The sequence below is a fragment of the Erinaceus europaeus genome, chromosome 1, assembly GCF_950295315.1.
Source record: "Erinaceus europaeus chromosome 1, mEriEur2.1, whole genome shotgun sequence".
In the NCBI taxonomy this organism is placed as follows: domain Eukaryota; kingdom Metazoa; phylum Chordata; class Mammalia; order Eulipotyphla; family Erinaceidae; genus Erinaceus; species Erinaceus europaeus.
The window spans coordinates 76,745,432-76,770,517 of record NC_080162.1 but is presented as its reverse complement, the minus strand read 5'-3'; the positions used below and the strand labels follow the sequence as shown (position 1 = coordinate 76,770,517).

Genomic DNA, 25,086 nt, shown 5'->3' with positions numbered 1-25,086 from the left:
GACATCCATGTGGCCTGGGTGTGGTGTAATAGCTAAAGCACTGGTTTTTATTTATTTGTTTTTTAATATCTTTTAAAATTTTATTTTGGATAGAAACAGAAGTTGTGAGGGAAGGGGGAGATTCCTGCAACACTGCTTTGCCACTTATGAAGGTCCCCTCACCCCCACCCTCACCCCACCCCCATGCAGGTGGGGACTGAGGGTTCAAGTCCAGGTCCTTGAGCACTAGGAGGTATATGTTCAACCAGGTGTCCTACTACCTGGCCCCTTTTCTTTCTATTTTGACTTGATAGGACAGAGAGAAATTGAGAGGGGAGAGGGGAGAGAAAGAGAGTCACCTACATCCCTGCTTCACCGCTTGTGAAGCTTCCCTCGTGTGGGTGGGGTAGGGGATGTTGAACCCGGGTCCATCTTTCTGTCTTTCTTTCTTTCCTACTTTCTTTTTTCTTCCTTCCTTCCTCTCTCTCTCTTTTTTTTTTTTTTTTTTTTTTAACTAGAACACTCCTTAGCTCTAGTTTATGGTAGGATGGGGGACTGAACCTGGGGCTTCAAAGCCTCAGGCATGAGCATCTCTTTGCATAACCATTATGCTGTCTCCTTTGAACCTGGGTCCTTAAGCATGATATCATGTAAGCTCAACTTGGTGCACCTTCAGCAGCCCCCAAACATTGGTTTCTTAAGCATGGGGTCCCAAGTTCCATGTGCCAGAGTGATGCTCTAGTTCTCGCTCCTCTTCTCTCTCTCTCTCATTAATAAATAATTTTTTTAATGCAGTGATTCTCAGAGCTCTCACAAGCATTGTACAGTCTGACCACCCCCTTCACCTCTCAGCACCATCTCCATCTGCTCCTTGACTGGTTCTGCCAGCAGTCACTGTGGGTTCTCCGGCTCACCATTCTTGGTCTCAAACATTCCCTCTCCCAGTCTCTTTTGGGTCTGAGGCTTTGCACTTTTGGCTCCTTCGCCCTTCAGTCATTTCTTGGCTCTTTACATCCTTTGGAACTCAGCTCTTAACCACCTCCCAAGGTGGTCCATGAACAAAGGCCACCCTCTTTGTTCTGTGTCCCATCATTCTGTTTTTATTTCTACCTTTGCACATAGCAGACTTGGCTGCCACATGCATTTATTTACTATGCTCTTTTAATCTCTTACCACTAAGCTTGGAGCGTGGGCAGATAGCACTCTGCCAGGGCAATTCCAGCCCCTGAGGTGGGGAGGTTCTCAACAGTCATTCACCAAGTGAACCACGGATCCTTCCACATGCACAGGAAGTGGACCCCAGCCCTCCACAGTCTGAGCCACAGCTTCCTCAGGCCCCCAGGGTTGAAAGTTCAGAGAGAGACTACAACTTGCTTGAGGTCACCCATCAGGGCAGTGGTGATTTTAAGATTCAAACTCAAGTCTCAAATCTCTCTTTTTAAAAAATGTTTTACTTTGTTTATTTGTTTATTTATTTATTTTCTACCAGAGCACTGCTCAACTCCGGTTTATGGTGGTGTGGGGGGGTTAAACCTGGGACTTTGGAGCCTCAGGCATGAGAGCCTCTTAGCATAACCATTATGCTGTCTACCTCTGTCCAGTATCAAATCTCTAAGTCCTCCATCTACTCTTCCAAAGTAGAAGAAACTCTGTGTTTCTTCTACTTTGAAAACTCTTCCAGTTTTCAAAGTAACTATTCTTTTTAAATATATATATATATATATATATATATATTTTTTTTTCCACCTTATTCCTTTAAAAAAATTTTTTTTTATTTCAGTGAAAGAGAGAGAGATATCCAAACACTGCTCACCTCTGGCTTATGGTGGGGTGGAGACTGAATCTGGGACCTGGGAGCCCCAAGCAGGAGAGTCTTTTTTGCATAGCCATTATGCTGTCTCCCCTGCCCCTTTCTTCTTCTTCTTTTAGCTTTAATTTACTTATTATTGGATAGAGACAGAAAAAAATTAAGAGGGTAGAGGGAGATAGAGAGGAAGAGAGACAGAGAGACACCAACCGCACTGTTTCACCAACTGTAAAGCTTTCCCCCTGCAGGTGGGGACCAGGAGCTTGAACCCAAGTCCTTGAGCACCGGACTGTGAACACTTAACCAGGTACACCACCACCTGGGCCCTTTAATATGTTTGTTTTTTTTTTTTTAAGAGAGAAATGGAAAGAGGAGGGGAAGACAGAGAGGGGGAGAGAAAGATAGACACCTGCAGACCTGCTTCACCGTTTGTGAAGCGACTCCCCTACAGGTGGGGAACTAGGGGCTCGAACTGGTATCCTTATGCCAGTCCTTGCGCTTCGCACCACATGCACTTCACCGATTGTGCTACCACCTGGCTCCTCCACCCCTCCCACATTTATTTTTATAAGAAAGAGGGACCAGAGCAAAGCTCAGATCCAGCGTATGTCTATGATGGTACCAGGGATCAAACTTGGGCCCTCTGGTGTGCCAATCCCAAGGCGATATTACTCCAGAGGACTTTTAATTTGTTCCCTGGAGACATTTTTGGGGTGTTGTGGGTTTGAAGAAGATGCCACTGCCAACTAAAGAAAGAAACCCAGCATGCTGCTTAATGTCCTAGAGCGTACACAGCAGAGAATTATTAAGTCCTGTAGATGCTAAGGTTGAAAAACCCCATTCTAGGGGGCCAGGTGGTGGTGCCCCTGGTTGAGCACACATGTTACAATGTGCTAGGACCCGGGTTCAAGCCCCCAGTTCCCACATGCAGGGGGAAGCTTCACAAGTGGTAAAGCAGTGCTGCAGGTGTCTCTGTCTCCCACCCTCTCTTATCTCCCCCTCCCATCTCAATTTCTGGATGTCTCTATCCAATAAATAAATAAAGAGGGGGAAAAAAGAGAAAGAAACCCTATTCTATACCAAAGAGAAAGCTATTTAGGCTCTGGAGAGGCATTAGCCCCTGAGGAGGTTCTGTGGTGTCTCCAGGAAACTAAGAGGTTTAGAGAACTTTCCTCATGCCCCCAAGCTGCCCTGATCTGTCTGCTGAGCATACCAAGGAACCATCTTAGCTGTGCTGTGGACCCAGTTGAAATCTGATTTCCCTTCACACCTGATTTAAACCTTTACTATGCTGGTCATCTCTCTGGTTAATACTTATCTCCTCTCAGGCCAAGGACTGTCCCTGACTCCTCCTGTGCACTCTCCAGATGCTACCACAGGCATGGCTCATGGCTCACAGGACTGGAACTCACCAAGTAGGGGTCATAGCCTATGGAAGATGACTGCTTTTCTGGTAAGCCCACCCAGGAGGCTTAAGTAGAACCAGTCCATTCGGGTAGGTCACAAGCCACTTACCAGAATGGGAAAGGATATGCGCCTTCAGCTTGTCTGGCCGGTTGAACTCCTTACTGCAGCCAGTGTGTGACCTAGGAAACCAGAGCCAGCGGTCATGGGACTCAGCCAAGCTAACCTTCCTGGTGGCCCCTCCACTAGCTCTGGACATGAGGAACCCCTCTGTTAACCCTAAAGGCTAGGCAAGGAGGCAGGGTAGGGAGTGAAGCAGGCAGGCAGGACCCAGGACAGAAGAGGAGAGCTAGCCTTTGGCCCTCAGACATCTTGGGTGACATCTTGGCTAAGCAAGCCTGCCAGCCTGCCAACCCACAGCGGTGTCTACTCACGAGAAGGGACATTTATACTTCTTGAACGGTTCATGAATCAGCATGTGTCTCTTCAGCTTGTCCTTGCGATTGAAAGCGGACTCACACACTGAGCATTTGTAGGGCTTCTCACCTGCAAGAGGGGACACAGGCAGTACTCAAGAGTCTCTAAATATGGGGCACAGGGGTCCTCACTAAAGGGCTTAGTTCCATAGGATTATGTTAAGCCAAGAAGGGGCTATTTTCAACAGCATAGTCAGGAAAGGTGTTTTTTATTTTTTATTTTTTATATTTATGTATTTATTTTCCCTTTTGTTGCCCTTGTTGTTATTGTTGTAGTTATTATTGTTGTTGTTATTGATTTTGTCATTGTTAGATAGGACAGAGAGAAATGGAGAGAGGAGGGGAAGACAGAGAGGGGGAGAGAAAGATAGACACCTGCAGACCTGCTTCACCGCCTGTGAAGCGACTCCCCTGCAGGTGGGGAGCCAGGGGCTCAAACCAGGATCTTTACGCCGGTCCTTGTGCTTTGTGCCACGTGCGCTTAACCCGCTGCGCTACTGCCCAACTCCCAGGAAAGGTGTTTCTATGAGGCAACACATGAGATGAGAACTGAGGTCTTTAAGGTAGAAAGACATAGGACTCTGGGAGTGAGGATCCCAGGCATAAGGAAAGGTGTGTGTAGGTGGTATGTCTGAGGATCAATGGGGAGGCCAGTTTGGCCAGGGAGAAAGTAGATGGTGAGACTAATGAAGCAGTTCTCTCTCTACTTCCTTGCTTCTGTATCTATCTGAAAAACAGAGAAAATATAATATAATATGATATAATATAATGATATATGATATAATATAATGTTATATTATATATGTATATTTAATACCACCAACAATACTAATAGTAAAGAAAAAGTACAATTCCCAGATTACAAAAGAACCCTAGTCTTAGGAGTCAGGTGGTAGCATAGTGGGTTAAGTGCACATGGCTCGAAGCGCAAGGACCAGTGTAAGGCTCGCGGTTCGAGCCCCCTGGCTCCCTACCGGCAGGGGAGTCGCTTCACAGGCGGTGAAGCAGGTCTGCAGGTGTCAATCTTTCTCTCCTCCTCTCTGTCTTCCCCTCCTCTCTCCATTTCACTCTGTCCTATCTAACAAAGATGACATCAATAACAACAATATACCTACAACAACAACAAAAGGGAAAATAAATAAATAATAATAATAAAAAGAACCCTTGTCCTCTGTCCTTTTTAAAAAAACATTTATGGGAGTCGGGCGGTAGCGCAGCAGGTTAAGCGCAGGTGGCGCTAAGCACAAGGACCAGCGGAAGGATCCTGGTTCGAGCCCCCGGCTCCCCACCTGCAGGGGAGTCACTTCACAGGTGGTGAAGCAGGTCTGCAGGTGTCTGTCTTTCTCTCCCCCTCTCTGTCTTCCCCTCCTCTCTCCATTTCTCTCTGTCCTATCCAACAACAATGACATCAATAATAACTACAACAACAAAACAACAAGGGCAACAAAATAAATAATTAATTATTAAATTTAAAAAAAAAAAGAAAAAAAAATTAAAAAAAAAAAAAAACATTTATTTATTTATTCCCTTTTGTTGCCCTTGTTTTATTGTTGTAGTTATTGTTGTTGATGTCATTGTTGTTGAATAGGACAGAGAGAAATGGAGAGAGGAGGGGAAGACAGAGGGGGAGAGAAAGATAGACACCTGCAGACCTGCTTCACCACCTGTGAAGCAACTCCCCTGCAGGTGGGGAGCCGGGGGCCCAAACTGGGATCCTTAGGCCAGTCCTTGTGCTTTGTGCCACCTGCACTTAACCTGCTGTGCTACCGCCCAACTCCCCAGACAGGGGATTTTATCCAGATATGGGAGGGAATTTTGCATCATACCTCTGGGGACTCAGGATGGTTTAAAAGGGTTAACTCACAGGGAGGCAGAGTCCCCCCACAGACTCCCAGGGCCTCAATGAGAGCCCCTATGTTAGGCAAGAGGACAGGTGGGTAGTGGGGGCCAAGGAGATGGGGAGGGAGAAGACAGAAGGGGGTCTGAGATGCCAGAGAAGGATGGGGAGAGGAGTAGAAAGGGGGCTCTGGGGAAGGGGAGGGAGCTGGTGGGGGCTGGATACCTACCCGAATGGATGTGAGCGTGCAGTTTGAGGTAATGCTCCCGCCGGAAGAACTTCTTGCACACCTGGCACTTGAACCTGCCGCCACTGCCATGAGTGGGCAAGTGACGCCGCAGGTAGCGCTCACAAGGAAATACCTGGCAAGAGAGAGGAGCCACAGTCAGGCCTGATTCTTCTGAGCTCAAAGAGCCATGGCTTCCAGCCCACTTGGAGACATCATCCTTTCTGCCCAGCAGGGGGGAAGAGGGCAAAACATCAGATTCAGTCCTAAGAGCCTCAGGGCTCCCACTATTCACCCATCAGTCCAATTAAAAGCTCCTGCTAGGAGCTTCTGTTGTGGATGTTTCTCTGTCCTTAGGACCACACTCCTATTCAACCTTCAAGACCCAACTCAGTTGTCACTGGCTCCCTAACACCAAGCCACGCAAATCAAATTCCACCTTTGAATATCTAGCCACATTAATTTTATTTTCCGCAGGGTTGGGGCTCAGCACTGTTGCTGGGCCACTTTCTCAATCAAATAGAGAGACACTTTAGTCCTGGAGTTTCCTCTGGAGCACCTTCCATGTGATACCAGGGCTCAAACTTGGACCATGCACATGGCAAAGCGTGCACCTTATACAGAAAGCTATTTCTCTGGCCCTACATTTATATACTAATTATTATAGATATTTTATTTTAATGAAAGAGATACAAAGACACAGAGAGAAAGACCAGAGCACTGTACAGCTCTGGCTTAGGGTGGTACTGGGAACTGAATCTGGAATCTCAAGAGCCTCAGGCAGCAAAGTCTTTTGCAGAACCATTATGCTGTCTCTCCAGTCTGCTTTTTTCTCTTTTTTTAAATTTACTTATTTTACTTTATTTTTACTTATTTACTTTATTTTACTTATTTTGAGAGAGTGAGAGAATCTGACCAGAGTCCCACTCCAGCATATTTAGTGTAGGAGGCTGAATCCAGGGTCTCATGGATCAGGACATGAGCTTGAGTCATCTCCCTACTGACAACTCACATTTAAAAAAATATTTATGGGAGTCGGGCTGTAGCACAGTGGTTTAAGCGCAGGTGGCGCTAAGCTCAAGGACCGGCGTCGGGATCCCGGTTCGAGCCCCCGGCTCCCCACCTGCAGGCAGGTCCCTTCACAGGCGGTGAAGCAGGTCTGCAGGTGTCTGTCTTTCTCTCCCCCTCTCTGTCTTCCCCTCCTCTCTCCATTTCTCTCTGTCCTATCCAACAACAACGACATCAATAATAACTACAACAATAAAACAACAAGGGCAACAAAAGGGAATAAATAAATAAAAGTAAATTTAAAAAAAATTTATGTATTAGAGAGAGAGAGAAAGAAAACACCAGAGAATCACTCTGGCACAGGGGATGCTTACATCCAACACCGTAGCTACTACACCACCTCCTAGACCACTGGGTGAGCTTCCTTTCTTTCTTTCTTTCTTTCTTTCTTTCTTTCTTTCTTTCTTTCTTAATATTTATTTATTCCGTTTTGTTGCCCTTGTTGTTTTATTGTTATAGTTATTACTGTTGTTGTTGTTGATGTTGTCATTGTTGTATAGGACAGAGAGAAATGGAGAGAGAAGGGGAAGACAGAGAGGGGGAGAGAAAGATAGACACCTGCAGACCTGCTTCACCGCCTGTGAAGGGACTCCCCTGCTGGTGGGGAGCCGGGGGCTCAAACCAGGATCTTTACGCCAGTCCTTGGGCTTTGTGCCATGTGTGCTTAACCCACTGCACTACTGCCCGACTCCCCTGGGTGAGCTTTCTATGCCTTGGTTTCCCTGACTGCAGAACTGGTCTACCTCCTAGGGTTAAATGAGTTAAATTAGATAAAATACTGAGGGTTGGAAGACAGCATAGTGGTGATGCAGGAGACTTTCTTTTCTTTCAACAATTTTTCTTATATTTATTTATTTATTTTCCTTTTGTTGCCCTTGTTTTTTTATTGTTGTTGTAGTTATTATCGTTGTTGTTATTGATGTCGTTTGTCATTGTTAGATCAGACAGAGAGAAATGGAGAGAGGAGGGGAAGACAGAAAGGAGGAAAGAAAAATAAACACCTGCAGACCTGTTTCACCGCCTGTGAAGCGACTCCCCTGCAGGTGGGGAGCTGGAGCTTGAACCGGGATCCTTATGCCGGTCCTCACACTTCGTACCATGTGCGCTTAACCTGCTGCTACTGCCCGACTTCCGCAGAAGACTTTCATACCTAGGGCTCAGAGACCCCAGGTTCAATCCCCAGCACCACTGTAAGCCAGAACTGAGCAGAGATCTGATTTTCCTTTCTCTCTCTATCTCTCATTAAATAAACAAATAAATATATATAAATAAATAAGGGTGGGGGTAAATAGCATAATGGTTATGCAAAAAGACTCTCATGAATGAGGCTCTGAAGTCCTAGGTTCAGTCCTCTGCACCACAATAAACCAGAGCTGAGTAGTGCTCTGGTAAAAATGAATAAATAAATAAAGTGAAAATAGATAAGACTTCTGTGTCTGAGGCTGCAAGGTCTCAGATTCAATTCCCAGAATTACCATAAACCAGAGCTGGGCAGTGCTCTGGTAAAAAAAAAAAAAAAAAAAAAAAACAGAAAACAGCAAAACAACCAGATAAAATACTGAGAAAGCTACTTTGCATGTAGTTCTTGCTCAATTCAAGATACCTTTTATTTGAACCACCAAGGTCCTAAATTAGGCTACTTAATCAGAAAAACCTACAATGAGGTCAAAGCTGAATCAGGGCTGTCCTGGAAAATCTGCCATGTGAAGTTTTAAGAAAATGAGCAGAACAAAGAATTAAACACATGGGGGAGAGAAGAGGGCACAATCAGCAAAACCACTGGTACAGGTAACCTGTAAAGTAACAGAAACCCTGCTTGCTTCAACCAAATGCAATAAATGGCCCTGACCCAAACAAAGTACAGAAACAATGGTATTTTTGAGACAACTGGAAATTGGGACACTGCTTGGGTAGCTGATGATACTAAAGGAAAAGCTTTAGTGACCAAATCACTGAAAAAAAAAAAAAAAAAAAAGAACCAGAAAAGGAGAATAGCACATCTGAAAGCTGAAGGCCATTGCTTGGACACTGTCTTGGGCCCAGGAGAGATCTCACCCCACGTCAACAGTCAGACTCAGCAGTATATGCAGGACGGCCATGCCAAGAGTCTGATGGGTAAGATGGGGCAGGCAGAGCCCAAGTCTTTACAGAGGAAGTGCTGTGGGTGCAGACAGCCCAGGCTTTGTGTGCATCCTATCAATGCAGGTGGGAAGAAGTCAGAGGCTTACTCGACTGCTCACTTGTCACCCACTATGCTTCCAGCCAGAAGGGCAGTGGTACTCACCTTTTGGCAGTGAGGGCAGGGGAAGTTGTGTGTGGCAGTCTGCAGGTGGTGCTCCAGGGCCTCAGGGGTGGAGTATTTGTTGACACATTTTACACACCTAGACAAGAAGGAGCAGGAGAGGTAAGAGGGAAACTCATGGGGCTGGGCTGCCCCAGAAGGTACAGGAGCCACTCTCCTTCCATAAGGTCAATGTTAGGAGGCAAACTCCTGTACTTTAGTCATGCTCAAGTTAGTCTACTCTTTCTTTCTTTCTTTCTTTCTTTCTTTCTTTCTTTCTTTCTCTCTCTCTCTCTCTCTCTCTCTCTCTCTTATTTATTTATTACCTCCAGGGTTATTGCTGGGGCTCGGTGCCTGACCACAAATCCACTGCTCCTGGAGGCTATTTTTTTTTCCCCTTTAGTTGCCCTTTTTTTTTTTGTGGTTATTACTATTGTTGTTATTGCTGTCATTGTTGTTGAATAGGACAGAGAGAAATGGAGAGGGGAGGGGGAGACAGAGAGGGGGAGAGAAAGATAGACACCTGCAGACCTGCTTCACCGCTTGTGAAGTGACCCCCCTTCACAAGGTGGGGAGCCAGGGCTTGAACCAGGATCCTTACACCAGTCCTTGCACTTCGCACCATATGTGTGCTTAATCCACTGCATTACCACCCAACCCCCAGTCTACTCTTTCTACTTGCTACTATTTCCACGCTAATGTGAGCTGCTGTATGACCCTTCTCTCTCCCCTTTTCTTTCTCTCTCTCTTCTAGATAGAGACAGAAAAGCACACACATTGTGACAACAATAACAACTACAACAAGCACAACAACAAGGGCAACAAAATGGGAAGAATGGCCTCCAGGAGCAGTGGATAAACATAGTCAGAAATTGAGAGGGAAGTGGGAGAAAGAGAGGAAGAGAGACAGATACCTCCAGGCACCTTGGACTAAGGGTGGAGTACTGCACCAAAGCAAAGGAATCTGGAGAAGGAACAGAAGAGGGGGGCTTGGTGGGGCGAGCTGAGGTCCTATTCTGTATAGCTGAGAGTATTCTGTAGACACCCATGATGTGAAGCTGGGAAATGGAGGCCATGTGTAGATAACTGTGCTGTACCCAGTAATCTCCTGATGCTTGGTAATATGTGCACTTAACTGGGTGTGCCACTACCTGGCCCTCACTTTTTTTTTTAAGTTTACCTTTTCTATTAACAAGTGAGAGGAGAGAGAAGAGTGAGAGAGAGAGGAGAGAAAGAGAGAGAGAGAGAGAGAGAGAGAATACCAGAATGTCACTCTGGCATATGTGATGCTGGGGTTTAAACTTGTGACCTCATAATTGAACGTCCAGTGTTTTATCCATTGCACCACCTCCCAGACCGCATATTTGCTTTCAACAAGCCTTCAAAATAGCAGTTTCAGGTCATGAGTCACTCTGAAAAAAGAAAACATCCTACCATCTCCCTACCATGAAGACATCTCCCAATTAATGTGCCCATCTGCAATGAGGTGCCTGTGAGAAACAGTGTAGGTAGGTGGATGATTCGTGCCCAAAACAGAAATGTGGACTCTGCCATCTGTACACCAGGTTCATTATGGCAGGCTGTGCACCCAGCCCATAGACTGAAAATAGGCTAAATGCCTCCAGGCCGCCAGATAGAGGAGGCAGCGAAATTTAAGGCTGATTGGAGGGTGGGGGTGGGGGGGTGAGGAGTAGAGTATGAATCGCACAGATCTCAGTGGCAAAGCGACATGGGTTTGTGTGGGAGACAATTTGTCAATAACTACTGAAACTAAAACTCCCTGCCAGAAATGCCACCCTAAGTCATTCAAGGTAACACTGCCTGCAGTGGGACAAACCAGTGCCATGTACCTCCTGACAGGGTGTGCTAAGAAGGATCCAGCATCCCTGGGTGATATTTGTACCAAGAATAGCCATCCTGGACCTAATCCTAAAGTCATATCAGACACACTGGGGACATACTACAAAAAAAAAAAAGATGGCCTATAGTCTTCAAAAACACCAAGTCTCACCATTATAAGCCAGAGCTGAGCAGTACTCTGATAGCTCTCTTACCCTCTCTTCCCCTGCTCCCTTTTTCTCCTTTCTCATTAAGATAAAAAATTTTTTTAAAAAAACCTATCATGTTCATGAAAAACACAGCCAGAGTAAGGCATATGTTCTGCCTAGATGGCACTAAATGCAACTGAATGCAATGTGGAGCCCTAGATTAGATCCTAGGCCAGAAAAAAATGGCATTTCCCTTTGTCTATCAAGGATGTTGTTGAAACATTTGGCAACTTTTGAATAAGATTTGTAGATAACAGATTATTATTATTTTTAAATATTTTATTTATTAATGAGAAAGATAGGAGGAGAGAGTGAAAGAACCAGACATCACTCTGGTACATGTGCTGCCAGGGATCAAACTCAGGACCTCCTGCTTGATTCCAATGCTTTAATCTACTGTGCCACCTCGCGGACCACAATAACAGAATTATATTGATTTAACTTCTCGGTTTTGTTAACAATATCAGGCTTACATAAAAGTTTATCTTTTTTTTCCTAGTAAAGACACTATATATATATATATATATATATATATATTTTTTTTTTTTTTTTTTTTTTTAGAGAACTAGCGAATAGGTAAAAAAAACATCATGTCAGCAAATTATTCTCGGTGCCTGGTGGTGGCACACCTGGTTGAATGCGCATGTTACAATGTACAAGGACCTGAGTTTGAGCCCCCAATCCCTACCTGCAGGGGGAAAGCTTTTTTTTTTAAGAAGGAAACTTTTAAAATATTTATTTATTTATCCCCTTTTGTTGCCCTTGTTGTTTTACTGTTGTAGTTATTATTGTTGTTATTGATGTCGTCGTTGTTGGATAGGACAGAGAGAAAATGGAGAGAGGAGGGGAAGACAGAGAGGGGAAGAGAAAGATAGACACCTGCAGACCCGCTTCACTGCTTGTGAAGCGACTCCCCTGCAGGTGGGGAGACGGGGGCTCGAACAGGGATCCTTACGCCAAGCCACCTGCACTTAACCTGCTGCGCTACTGCCCGACTCCCAGGGGGAAAGCTTTTAAGTGGTGAAGCAATGCTGCAGGTATCTCTTTCTCTCCCCCTGCCCTCTCAATTTCTGCCTGTCTCTATCCAATAAATGAATAAAGATAATAGAAAAAAATAATTCTCAGCTCAGAACATGATGAAGCAAATGTGTTAAAAGTTAACATCTAGAAAATCTGGTGAAGGACATATAGCTCTATTCCCTATCTCTCCCAGGGTAAGCTGCCCTACACCCTATTTCTTGAGTCCCCGGACCCTGTCAACTCCTCAATGTTTTTGTGCTTTCTCCACCAAGCTTTACTTCACCTCTTCTCCCACTTCAGTTCTATAGGACAACCATTCCAACCCGCTTGATACTGAACCAGAGAGAGAGCTTACTGAGTAGGGAGCGTTCTTTGCCAGGCTAGAAGCCCAGGTTCAAGACCCCATTCCACAAAGGAAGAGCTAGGACATCAGAGAAAGCTCTGGTACTGTGGTCTCCCTCTCTGGTCTCCATCACTCTTTATCTATCCGAATGAAAAAGTGGCTCAGAACAGTGAAATTGAGCATGCCACACACATACACACACTCCCTCACCACCCCCCCACCCCTCCCACACTTTAGAAAAAGGAAAGAAAGAAAGGAAGGAAGGGAAAAAGAGAAACCACAGAAAGAAAGAAAGAAAGAAAGAAAGAAAGAAAGAAAGAAAGAAAGAAAGAAAGAAAGAAAGAAAGAAAACCACTTGTAACTTTATACATCTCTATACTTGCAGTTCTTCTTGCTAGGAATGTACTCCACCTTACCTACTCATTGTCTACCTGGCAAACTCATTCTTGAAAACCCAGTTTAAATAACATTGCTTCTGAGACAGCTTCCCTGCCCTACTTCTTCATGTGATACTTCAATACCTTATGTAAGTAAGTACAAATAACCCAAAAAATATATACATACACATACAACATTGTTAGCATTTTTAAATGTTTTAATTTACTTACTATTCTATTAGACTTCTGGAGTATCGCTTCATCTCTCTCTCTCTTTTAATCACTTTCTTGAGGTAATATTGACTTACATGATTTATCACAGGGGTATAGTCCTACATAACCCCAAGATGAGTGTCACCACTCTTCACTTTACTTTTTTAATTATATTTATTTATTGGATAGAGACAGGCAGAAATCAAGAGGGAAGGAGGTGATAGAGAGGAACAGAGACACCTGCAGCCCTGCTTCACCACTCATGAAGCTTTCCCCCTGCAAGTGGGGCTTCATATCTCTCTATGTGTATAAGTTTCATTATATATCTACCACCATCACAATATCAAAATAATCCCATCAACTTGCCCTTCCCCATTTCCTCTGGCCAGTCTTTTCCTCACTCTAAGAATCAGTGTGCCATCTTGATTTTAAATGTTATAAATATCAGACATAATAACACTTCACATTTAAAAAAATTAAAGATGGGAGTCTGTGTATCTCTCTCATTAAAATTAAAAAAATAATAAAATAATTTTTAAAAAAAGAAAACAGGTTTTTACTTAAAAAAAAATTAAAGACAACTCCGCACCATAAATAGGGAATAACTAGTCTCTCTCTTCAAGGACTGTTTTTTTTAAGGATAAATTTCTGCCAAGTTGAAGAGTGGGTTAAGGAGGGCTAGCATCTTTCCCCACCAATGTCAAAGCCCAGAACCCAGAGCTCAGCCTGGCCTCTCAATTTCCCCTCTGAACCACCGAGGCCACAGATGCCTGCGGTCCTGGTGGGAAGAGGGGAGGGAGGCACGTACTTGTAAACTGCGCTGTCTTTCTTGGGGCTGTGTTGAGGCAGGAGGCTGTGGGAGTACTGGTGCACGCCCAGGTCATACAATGACGGGAAGTCCTTGCTGCAGAGGTGGCATCGATAGCTCAGCTCCTCCTGGTGGCTCTTGATGTGCTCCAGAAACGTGTCAAGCTTTGGGAATGTCTGGGCGCAGCTCTTGACAACACACTTGTACACCTGAAGGTGGGGGATGGGAGGTGGGTGCTAGAGTCATTTGTGCTGGAGCCCTGCTTTTATTTTTTTAAAACAATAACTTATTTAATTAATTTTTTTAATAAAGACAAATTGAGAAGGGAGAGGGATATATACACATATACACACACACATACATTCACTTTTGAACTGACTTCGTCATCCCCAAGCTCTGTCATTAAGGAGTTAATCTGAATTACATAATTAATGGATTGAGTAAATTTCTGACTTGCGGGAGTCGGGTGGTAATGCAGTGGGTTAAGCGCGCGTGGCGCCAAGCATAAGGACCGGCATAAGGATCCCGGTTCCAGCCCCTGGCTCCCCACCTGCAGGGAAGTTGCTTCATAGGTGGTGAAGCAGGTCTGCAGGTGTCTTTCTCTCCCCCTCTGTCTTCCCCTCCTCTCTCCATTTCTTTCTGTCTTATCGAACAACAATGACATCAATAACAACAACTACAGCAACAATAAAAAGACAACAAGGGCAACAAAAGGGAAAATAAATAAAAATTTTTTTAAATTCTGACTTGCTATGCTATTTGTGTAAGAGTTTGGGAGTGGAGGGTAGATAGCATAATGGTTATGCAAACAGACTCTCATGCCTGAGGCTCCAAAGTCCCAGGTTCAATCCCCTGCACCACCATAAGCCAGAGCTGAGCAGTAAGAAAAAAAAAAAGCTGAGCTCAGGTAAGAAAAAAAAAAGTTTCTAATATTTTGAAAATCACACTCTGATAAACAGTACCTGTGCCTGCCCATCTATATAATTCTTTTTTTTTTTTTTAAAAACTTTTTAGTGAGGCCCCACACCTATGGTCATCTAATCTTTGAGAAAGGAGCCCAGACTATTAAATGGGGAAAGCAGAGTCTCTTCAACAAATGGTGTTGGAAACAATGGGTTGAAACATGCAGAAGAATGAAAATGAACCACTGTATTTCACCAAATACAAAAGTAAATTCCAAGTGGATCAAGGACTTGGAGGAAAATATTGGCAAAACTCTTTTCCGCATAAATTTTAAAGACATCTTCAATGAAACGAATCCAATTACAAGGAAGACGAAGGCAAATATAAACCTATGGGACTACATCAAATTAAAAGCTTCTGCACAGCAAAAGAAACCACTACCCAAACCAAGAGACCCCTCACAGAATGGGAGAAGATCTTTACATGCCATACATCAGACAAGAGGTTAATAACCAACATATATAAAGAGCTTGCCAAACTCAACAAGACACAAATAACCCCATCCAAAAATGGGGGGAGGACATAGACAGAATATTCACCACAGAAGAGATCCAAAAGGCTGAGAAACACATGAAAAAATGCTCCAAGTCTCTGATTGTCAGAGAAATGCAAATCAAGACAACAATGAGATATCACTTCACTCCTGTGAGAATGTCATACATCAGAAAAGGTAACAGCAGCAAATGCTGGAGAGGGTGTGGGGTCAAAGGAACCCTCCTACACTGCTGGTGGGAATGTCAATTGGTCCAACCTCTGTGGAGAACAGTCTGGAGAACTCTCAGAAGGCTAGAAATGGACCTACTCTATGACCCTGCAATTCCTCTCCTGGGGATATATCCTAAGGAACCCAATATATCTATCCAAAAAGATCTGTGTACACATATGTTCTTGGCAGCACAATTTGTAATAGCCAAAACCTGGAAGCAACCCAGGTGTCCAACAACAGATGAGTAGCTGAGCAAGTGGTGGTCTATATACACAATGGAATACTACTCAGCTGTAAAAAATGGTGACTTCACCGTTTTCAGCCGATCTTGGATGGACCTTGAAAAATTCATGTTAAGTGAAATAAGTCAGAAACAGAGGATTAATATGGGATGATCTAACTCTCAGGCAGAAGTTGAAAAACAAGATCAGAAAAAAAAAAAAAAAAAAAACAAGTAGAACCTGAAATGGATGGTGTATCGCACCCAAGTAAAAGATGCCAGGGTGGGTGGGTGAGGAGAATACAGTTCCAAGAAGGATGACAGAGGACCTAGTGGGGGTTGTATTTTTATTTGGGAAACTGGGGAATGTTATGGATGTACAAACTATTATATTTACTGTTGAATGTGAAACATTAATTCCCCAGTAAAGAAATTAAAAAAAAACTTTTAAAAACTTTATTTAGATTGGACAGAGAGAAATTGAGAGAGGAGGGGGATATAGAGAGGGAGAAGCAGAGAGGGGGAAAGAGAGAGACCTCATAGTCTGGGAGGTGGTACAGTGAATAAAGCATTAGACACTCAAGCATGAGGTCTTGAGTTCAATCCCCAGTAGCACACGTACCAGAGTGATGTCTGATTCTTTCTCTTTCCCTCTTGCTCCCCCTACCCGTCTCATTAATAAATAAATAAATAAATAAATAAATATTTTAAATAAATAAAAAGAGAGAGACCTCAGTACTGCTTTATCATCATGGAGCTTCTATCCTACAGGTGGTAATTGGGGGCTTGAAACCAGGTCCTTGCACACTATAAGATATACATATAACCACCATTTTCAGCCTATCTTGGATGAAGCCTGAAGGAATAAGTGAGATAAATCAGAAACAGAAGGATGAATATGGGGTGATCTCACTTACAGGCAAAAGTTGAAAAACAAGATCAGAAGGGAAAATACCAAGCAGAACTTGGACTGGAGTTGGTGTACTGCACCAAAGTAAATGACTCCAGGGTGAGGGGGTTGGAGGGTGTAGGTCCTGGAACATGATGGCAGAGGACCTAGTGGGGGTTGTATTGTTATATGGAAAACTGGGAAATGTTATGCATGTACAAACTATTGTATTTACTGTCGACTGTAAAACATTGATCCCCCAATAAAGAAATTTTTTAAAAAAAAGATATGCACCTAACATGTGCACGCATGTGCCACCAGCAGGGCCCCCATCTACATAATTCTAAACTCTCCTTCCTCCCAACGAAGTGAACATGGAGTCACTCACAGTAGCGACAGGGTGGCCCTGCTGAAAGCAAAAGGAGTGCCACTCCCCACATCTCTCATAATATCAGCCACAGGATGGACATACAGTGCCTCCCACCTCTCACCCGCCTACCTGCTCGTTCTTATGCTGGGTCATGTGGGACTTGAGCTGGAAGTAGGTGCTGAACTTGCTGGGGCAGAACTGGCACAGGTAAGAGCTGTCAATGAGGACCACCTGCTTGGTCTCCAGCTTGTCCCCATCATCCTCACCTGCTGTGGGCAAGGGCTGGGGCTGCGGGGCAGAAGGTAATGTCTGGCCCAACCCTGTGGAGAAAACCAGGAAGGGAAGTCACTGACAAGGGCAGGGAATGAGTCAGGGCAGAGCGAGAAGCACGCTCTTTAGGAAGGGCTCACTATGCCACCTGGCACTCACTGCACCACATCTGGCGGTGGGCAATGATATAGTCATTCTTCTTGCTAAAATACCGACACATACCACTTTCATAAACAGTTACTGCTGGCTCCCCATTCTGCCCCCTCAGATACTCTCCACCACTCTGTGGTTGTTAAAATCCTGAACACCACTCCTAGTTGTATTTACCTTGCCTCTCCAGCATCTTGTTCCTTTTTTTCTCTTTCAAAATTATTTATTTATTTTGGATAGAGAGAGAGAAATTGAGAAGGAAGGGGAAATAGAGAGAGAAGGGAGAGAGAGAGAAACACAGACTACTACTCTGATACATGGAATGCTGGTGATTGAATTTGAGGCTTCATGTCTAAGAGTCCAACGTCCCATCCACTGCACCACCTCCCAGGTGAATCCAGCTCCTTGTTCTACTACCATTTATTTTTTCTCCATTTTGTTCCCCTTGTTGTCGTTATTGCCATTGTTGCCATTGATGTCACTGTTGTTGGATAGGACAGAGAGAAATCAAGAGAGGAAAGAAAGACAGAGAGGGAGGAGAGAAAGACAGACACCTGCAGACCTGCTTCACCGACTGTGAAACGACTTCCCTGCAGATGGGGAGCCGGGGGCTCGAACCAGGATCCTTGCACTTTGCACCACATGCGCTTAACCTGCTGTGCTACCGCCCGACTCCTTTTCTTTTCTTTTTTTTGGCCTCTAGCAATGTGAGGTATGAGCACAGTTTCACTACACTGGGCCACTTTTTCGTTCAGAGAGAAAGAGACTGGCTATAGCACTGGAGCTTCCTCTGATACCATAGCATCTCCCACGCCGTGCCAGGGTTGGGGTTTGAGCTGTGTATACAGCAAGGCACATGTCCTACCCAGTGAGCTGTCTCCCCCAGCCCTGTCATCTTTCTTTCCACCCTAGGCCCTATCTTATAGTAGACTGGAGAGAGGTCAAGGAAGCTGTCCAGGTTCACCACACAGCTAGCAAGAAAGCTCACCAAACTGCAGCAAGGTGTGGGGAGAGTGGTCTTGCCCACGTCCACCTACCTGTGCTTTCCTCATCTTCTTGCCTGATGGGATTCAGAGCCATGACCTGCACACTCACAGAGTTGCGAGAGACCGTGCCACCACTTCGCCCTGGAGGCCATACCTTGTGGGTCTGCATGTGTTTCTTGACATTGGACTTCTGGGCAAAAGCACGGCCACAGGCAATGCACTGGAAGGGCTTCTCACCAGTGTGGCTGTGGGAAACAAGGATTGTCAGCACCCTCATGGAGGAAGTGGGGCGAGGCCTCAGCCTGGGAGCGTGTGGTGACCAGGAAGGGTCAGACAGAGCATCTGTCCAGATGCTGTTGGCCACCAGTCTGACACCAAAGAAGCAAGCAGACCAGAGACACAAAGACCCTGGGCTACTGGTGACATTACTGAGCTGCTATAGCTTTCTTATACTGCCAGATGCATAAAACTTTCCCTAATTGTTCAAGCCCATTTAAATGGAAATTTATGTTATTTGAAGGAGGAAGTATCCCAGCTGTTGCCACAAATGCACCATTCATTATTGAGCATTTTCCCTCCAATTCACTCATTGCTAATTAAATTATAAGTTTTGGGGGGCTATGCAGTGGCACACCCAATTAAGCATACATAGTACTAAGTGCAAGGACCCAGGTTTAAGCCCCCACTCCCCACCTTTACATGGAAGCTTCACAAGTGGTGAAGCAGGTCTGCAGATGTCTATCTTTCTCTCTCTCAATTTCTCTGTCCTATCAAATACAATGGAAAAAATGGCTACCAGGAGCAATGGATTCACAGTGCCGTACTGAGACCCAGTGATAACCCTGGAGGATAAAAATAAATAAATTATATATATATATATATAATTTAAAAATATTTATTTATTCCCTTTTGTTGCCCTTTTTATTTTACTATTGTAGGTATTGTTGTTGGTACTGATGTCGTCGTTGTTGGATAGGACAGAGAGAAATGGAGAGAGGAGGGGAAGACAGAGATGGGGAGAGAAAGATAGACACCTGCAGACCTGTTTCACCATTTGTGAAGCAACTCCACTGCAGATGGGGAGCTGGGGGCTGGAACCGGGATCCTTGTAATGGTCCTTGTGCTTTGCACCACGTGCGCTTAACCTGCTGCGCTACCGCCCGACTCCCTAAATAAAATGTTTTAAGAGACAGAGTACCTAGTGGGGGTTGTATCATTATATGGGAAACTGGGGAATGTTATGCATGTACAAACTATTGTATTTACTGTTGAATGTAAAACATTAATTCCCCAATAAAAAATAAAATTAAAAAATGTTTTAAGAGTTACTTATTTCGGGCAGGGGAGATAGCATAATTGTTCTATAAAAGAATTTCATGTAGTGGTCCAGGAGGTGGTGGAGTGGATAAAGCATTGGATTCTCAACCATGAGGTCCTGAGTTCAATCTCCGACAGCACATGTACCAGAGTGATGTCTGGTTCTTTCTCTCCTATCTTTCTCATGAAGAAATAAATAAATTCTTTAAAAAAAAAAAAAACTTTCATGCCTGAGGCTTTGAGGTCTCAGGTTTAATCCCTACCACCATCATAAGCCAGAGATGAGTAGTGCTCTGGTAAAAATAAATAAATATGAATAAATTTTTTAAAAGAAATGTCTTGAAGTAAACAAAATACCTCACTTGAAATAGTGACTTTGATTTTTCATGTGAGTAGCCCTCATTTAAGCTTGGCCCTCACCGCATCGGAAGGAGGTTCTTTGCTATGCCATCTCATCTTCTCACTATTTGAAAAAGTCAGCCTGGAGCAGTGAAACCCCATTGATGACTGGAAAAAAAAAAAGACAACAACAAAAAAAATTAATTAAAAAAAAGGAGCTGGGCAGTAGCACAGTGTGTTAAGTGCATGTGGCGCAAAGTGCAAGGACTGGCATAAGGATCCTGGTTTGAGCCCCCGGCTCCCCACCTGCAGGGGAGTCGCTTCACAGGCAGTGAAACAGGTCTTTCCCTCCTCTCTCCATTTCTCTCTGTCCTATCCAACAACTACGACGACATCAAGAACAACAGTAACTACAACAATAAAACAAGAGCAACAAAAGGGAATAAATAACTAAATAAATATTTTTTTAAAAAATCTCATGAACCAACAAATCCAACTTAGTAAGAAACACTGAGAAAGTCCACCCCTCCAGTTCCCAAATGGAAAACCTGAGGTGTCACATTAGTCCTGAGCAAGCAGAGAACACTTCAAGTCACATCACAGGAGACCATGGCTTTGAGGTCAGTGCTTGTGCAGAGGTGAGGAGGGAGACTGCCCTCATAGCCACAAAGCCTGTCATCAAGAACACTTTTTCCTCCAACCTTGACTCTCTTGGGCCCTCCCCATCACAGTGGGCCTCACCTCACAGCTTTCACAGATCCCTCCACTGCGCCTGAGAGAAGAGGGGATACTGTCCCTCCTGGTTGGAAAACTACGACAGAACAGAGGGACCTGCTCCCCAGCAGACCAGGGAGCTGAGGAGGACCCTTGTGTTCACAGCAAAGGACCTCCCAGCCTGGGTTCCCAGGAATCGCCCACCCTACCATGCCGGGGTACCTTCGGATGTGTTGCTGCAGGTCAAAATTTTTGGTGAATGACTTGTCACAGTATGAGCACTTGAGTTTCTGAGCCTTTGGCTTCCCTGCAGCTGAAAGACAAAGCAAGAGGAGTCAGGCAATAGTGAAGGTAGGGGCACAAATGAGGGGACCAAGGACAGCCTCCAGCTATTCTGTGCCCAGAGCCAGTAGTCCAGCCCCAGGAGGTCACAGTCACTCCAGCAGGTAGGGCATGAAGCGCAGGTGAGTCGCTGACAGGCATCCTACCAGCTGAGCTATTTCTCTAGCTCAAACTTCTATTGTATTTAAGTTATCTCTAGATTTGCTACGACATGCAATCAAACCTAATCCTTAGGTCATAAGAGGAGCAATGGGGATGAAGCAGCCTGTGCACATGCTGATGCTGAGAGAAGAAACCGTGGCTCCAGGCCCACCTTCTTGGAGTCCACTGGCACCTTTGGCCCGTCGGATCTTCAGTGTTGGTGGGGGGTCAAAGGGAGCCACTGTGCCCCCAGCTGCAGTGGTCATGGGGGCAGCAGGACTTAGTCCTTTGGGTTTGAAGCCCTGTTTGCCAGGGCTATACACTGGTGGGTTGGGGTACACTGACGTCTCCACACACTGGTTTGGCACCTAGAAGGAGAGCACAGTCAGGCAGAGACCTGAGAAGTGAAGGGAAGGACTGCCCAGCCAGGGAATCCTCACCCTGGTCCTAGCTGGTCTCAGCCACTTCTCCACCTAATGTCGTTCTAACCCTCCCAACTGCCCCAGCCACTCCAGTCACTCCCCAGACCTCACAGCATGTCACAAAGCCAACAGGCCAGAAAGCAGCCTTGAAGCCAGGCTGCCTGGGTTCAAATCCTGGTATTGTCATTTCTGATTCAAATCCTGATGCTGTCATTTATCACCTAAGTGACTTTGGATCAAAGTCTTTTAACTTCTGTGTCTTCAGTTTCCACTGCAAAAGAATTCTACAGTCTCCTAGCCTCCGGGCACAAGCAGCAGTGTCCTGGTTCTCTGGACCAGTGAACCTGAAAACCAGTGGATCCCACAAACACTTTTGTACCTCTATGAGTTTTATAATATAGAGCCTAACACTCTGTGTTGAATCCCTCTACCAGAAATATCTAGAGTGGCTGCTGTTTTCTGAGCCATTCAGCATTCAACACCTATGTGTCACAGGAAAGAATTCACTCTTCATTCAAGTCATTACTGACCATTTATGTAGCTGACATTGGGTGAGCTCTCATAATCCTCAACAGTTTTAGAAGGGAGCTCTTGTTAAAGAAATGAAACTAGGGTAGAGGAGATAGTATAATGGTTATGCAAAGAGACTATCATGCCTGAAGCTCCAAAGTCCCAGGTTCAATCCCCTGTACTACCATAATCCAGAGTTGAGCAGTGCTCTGGTAATAATAATAATAATAATAATAATAATAATAATAATAATAATAATAATAACTATAACAACAATAAATAACAAGGGCAACAAAAAGAGTAAAAATAGCCTCCAGGAGCAGTGGATCTGTAGTGCAGGCACCAAGCCCCAGCAATAACCCTGGAGGCAAAAATAAATAAGTAAATAAATAAATGAAATAAGTAAATGAAACTAAAGTCAAATAGCCCTTACCCAGACACCCACTATAGATGCACCTTAGGTCAGGTACTATGCTAGGTACTAAGGTTGCCAAGCCAAAGGCTCTCAGGTTCCACTCTCAAAGAACACTCTTGTCCACATGGGAAATAAACACAGCAGCTCCCTTCCAAGCTGGCCAGCTCTGCCTCCCAAGCTACCAGGTTTCCCTGGCATCTCACTGATTTAACATATCTTTTTAAATTTTTTTTTTTTTTGCAGTAGCATCAAGGCTACACTTTACAATTTCCCAACTCCTAGGCCAACTTCTTTCTTTTTTATTTCAGTTAGAGGAGAGAAACATAGAGAGAAGGAGAAACACCAGAGCACCAGAGTTTCCCCCAGTGCCATGACGCTCCCATGTGATGCTAGAGCTCAAACTCAGGCCTTGAGCATGGCAGGGAATACACCCTACAGGGTAAGCTATCTTCCAGCCTCTTATTATTTCATTTTGCTTTATTCTGTTTTAATTTAACAAAGTCTTCAGGGAAACTTAACTCTATTCTCTCAGGCCACTGGCAAATGCCTTGCAGGCTGTTTTTTTTTTTTTTAATATTTATTTATTAATGAGAAAGATAGGAGAGACAGAGATAAAGAACCAGACATCACTCTCGTACATGTGCTGCCAGGGATTGAACTCAGAACCTCATGCTTGAGAGTCCAATGCTTTATCCACTGCGACACCTCCCAGATCACTTGCAGGCTGTTTTAACTATGACACGGCTGGTGAGATTTTCCTACCAGTCTGGTTCTCCTTACACACAGCTGCTTCCTGTGAATGGCCGGAATCCAGGGTTAGTCTGGGATAATGTGCAGGCAGGCTTTTTCTGCTATCTGCTATCAAGTCTTAGCACCTTGAGAGCAGAGTTCTGGTAGCCCAGAGCTTTTTAGAAAGGAATCATTGTGAAATCACTGGATTGGCCTCACTTCCATTTATTTATTTATTTATTTATTTATTGGGGGGGGCTCTTTATCAGGGCTTAGTGAGACAGGAGCGACAACATAGCACCAAGGTTTCTCCCAGTGCTGTAATACTCCAGTGTAATACTCCCAGTGCTGTGGTATACTGGGTACTTGAACCTGGGCTACATACACATGGCAAAGCAGGCACCTTCCCAAATGAGCTATCCCATTGGCACTGGCACCACTTCTTCACAGTTCCCTGTGCCCTTTGCGGTATTTTGCTACGGCTTTGCCATCAACAGGTGGCATCTACGTCCCTAGCCCTTCACTTTAAATATTTTATTTATTATTTTTCAATGAAAGATTGTAGAAAGATATGGAAAGAGCATAGCACTGCTCTGGTTTATGGTGGTGCTGAGGATTGAGCCTGGGACCTCAGAGTCTCAGGTATGAAAGTCTTTTGCAGAACCATTATGCTATCTGTCCAGCCTGCTAACCTTTCACTTTAAGCTTACCTTAACATCTGCTTTGATCAACAGAAGTCACATTGTGTGACTTACAGGACTGAGAAGCCTTAGGAGACCTGGATACTTCCACTAGTATTATGATAACCTCAGTCACTGCTGAGGGGACGTGTCTGGACACAGCCTGCTAGAGGATGAGAGGTGCCACACTCTGTGGGGCCAGGAGCTGGCCTGGCTTTGCCCCCATGGACTCAACAGCAGTGCCTGGCATGTTGCTGCTTGGGAAAAGGCTAGGTGACACACAACAACCGAGTCCACTTTCTCTCCCCACCCTCCATCCCTGGCCCTCGCTCACCTCCAGAGGTGGGTAGGGCTGCATTCCCAATGCCTGGATCTCCACTGTTCCACTCCCAGCCAGGGGTGCTGTGGCATTGTACATCTCCACCACTCCATTCCCACCAGGGTTGGCGCGCCCTGGGGGACCCAGACTCTGGGGTGGGGGTGGTGGGGGCTGGGGAGGTGGGGGAGGGGGCATTGGCGGAGGGGGTGGAGGGGGCGGTGGAGGCTGGGTGAGGTATCCAGGTGCAGAATGCATGTTCAGGCTGTTCTGAAATCAGAAGAAGAAATTAAAGCATCAGAGCCTCTTGACACCAGTGGTCTTGTGTGTCAGTGAGGAAAGATATTTGCCTTAGCTGGCCATGTAGGAAGAACACAGAATTCACAAGGCAATTGAGTCAGAGGATGGGGCTGAGAGGGAGCATGGAAACAAAATCATGGGAGAATTCAAAGGAGCCATCAGCCTGATGCAGCTATACTATCCCCTTTCTCTAAGGAAGCTGGCAAAAAGGACCTAGCTTTTGCTAGGAAGAGTCACACAGTAGGTCTAATGCTTTTCTGGCCTAAGGAGCCAGGCAATGGCACACCCACTAGAGTGCACGTTACTATCTACAAGGAACCAGATTCAAGCCCCCACTGTCATCGGCAGGGAGAGAGCTTCATAAGCAGCAAAGCAGTGCAGATGTCTTTCAGTTTCTCTCCCTCTGCATTTCCCCCCTCC

General features: G+C 44.9%; 1 protein-coding gene across 5 annotated transcripts in view; it reads right to left on the bottom strand.

The window, feature by feature from the left end:
- Positions 1-25,086, bottom strand: part of ZNF341 (zinc finger protein 341) — a 64,472-nt gene that overhangs the window by 13,522 nt on the left and 25,864 nt on the right. For all 5 annotated transcript variants that reach the window (XM_060188656.1, XM_060188654.1, XM_060188655.1 and 2 more), the window contains 10 exons: positions 24,385-24,636; positions 21,467-21,662; positions 21,034-21,124; positions 18,493-18,686; positions 17,165-17,355; positions 13,888-14,096; positions 9,082-9,178; positions 5,733-5,865; positions 3,625-3,736; positions 3,302-3,372 (listed from right to left, as the gene is read on the bottom strand). In XM_060188656.1, coding sequence (XP_060044639.1) covers positions 3,302-3,372; positions 3,625-3,736; positions 5,733-5,865; positions 9,082-9,178; positions 13,888-14,096; positions 17,165-17,355; positions 18,493-18,686; positions 21,034-21,124; positions 21,467-21,662; positions 24,385-24,636 — 1,546 coding nt within the window. The remainder of the gene's footprint in view (positions 1-3,301; positions 3,373-3,624; positions 3,737-5,732; positions 5,866-9,081; positions 9,179-13,887; positions 14,097-17,164; positions 17,356-18,492; positions 18,687-21,033; positions 21,125-21,466; positions 21,663-24,384; positions 24,637-25,086) is intronic.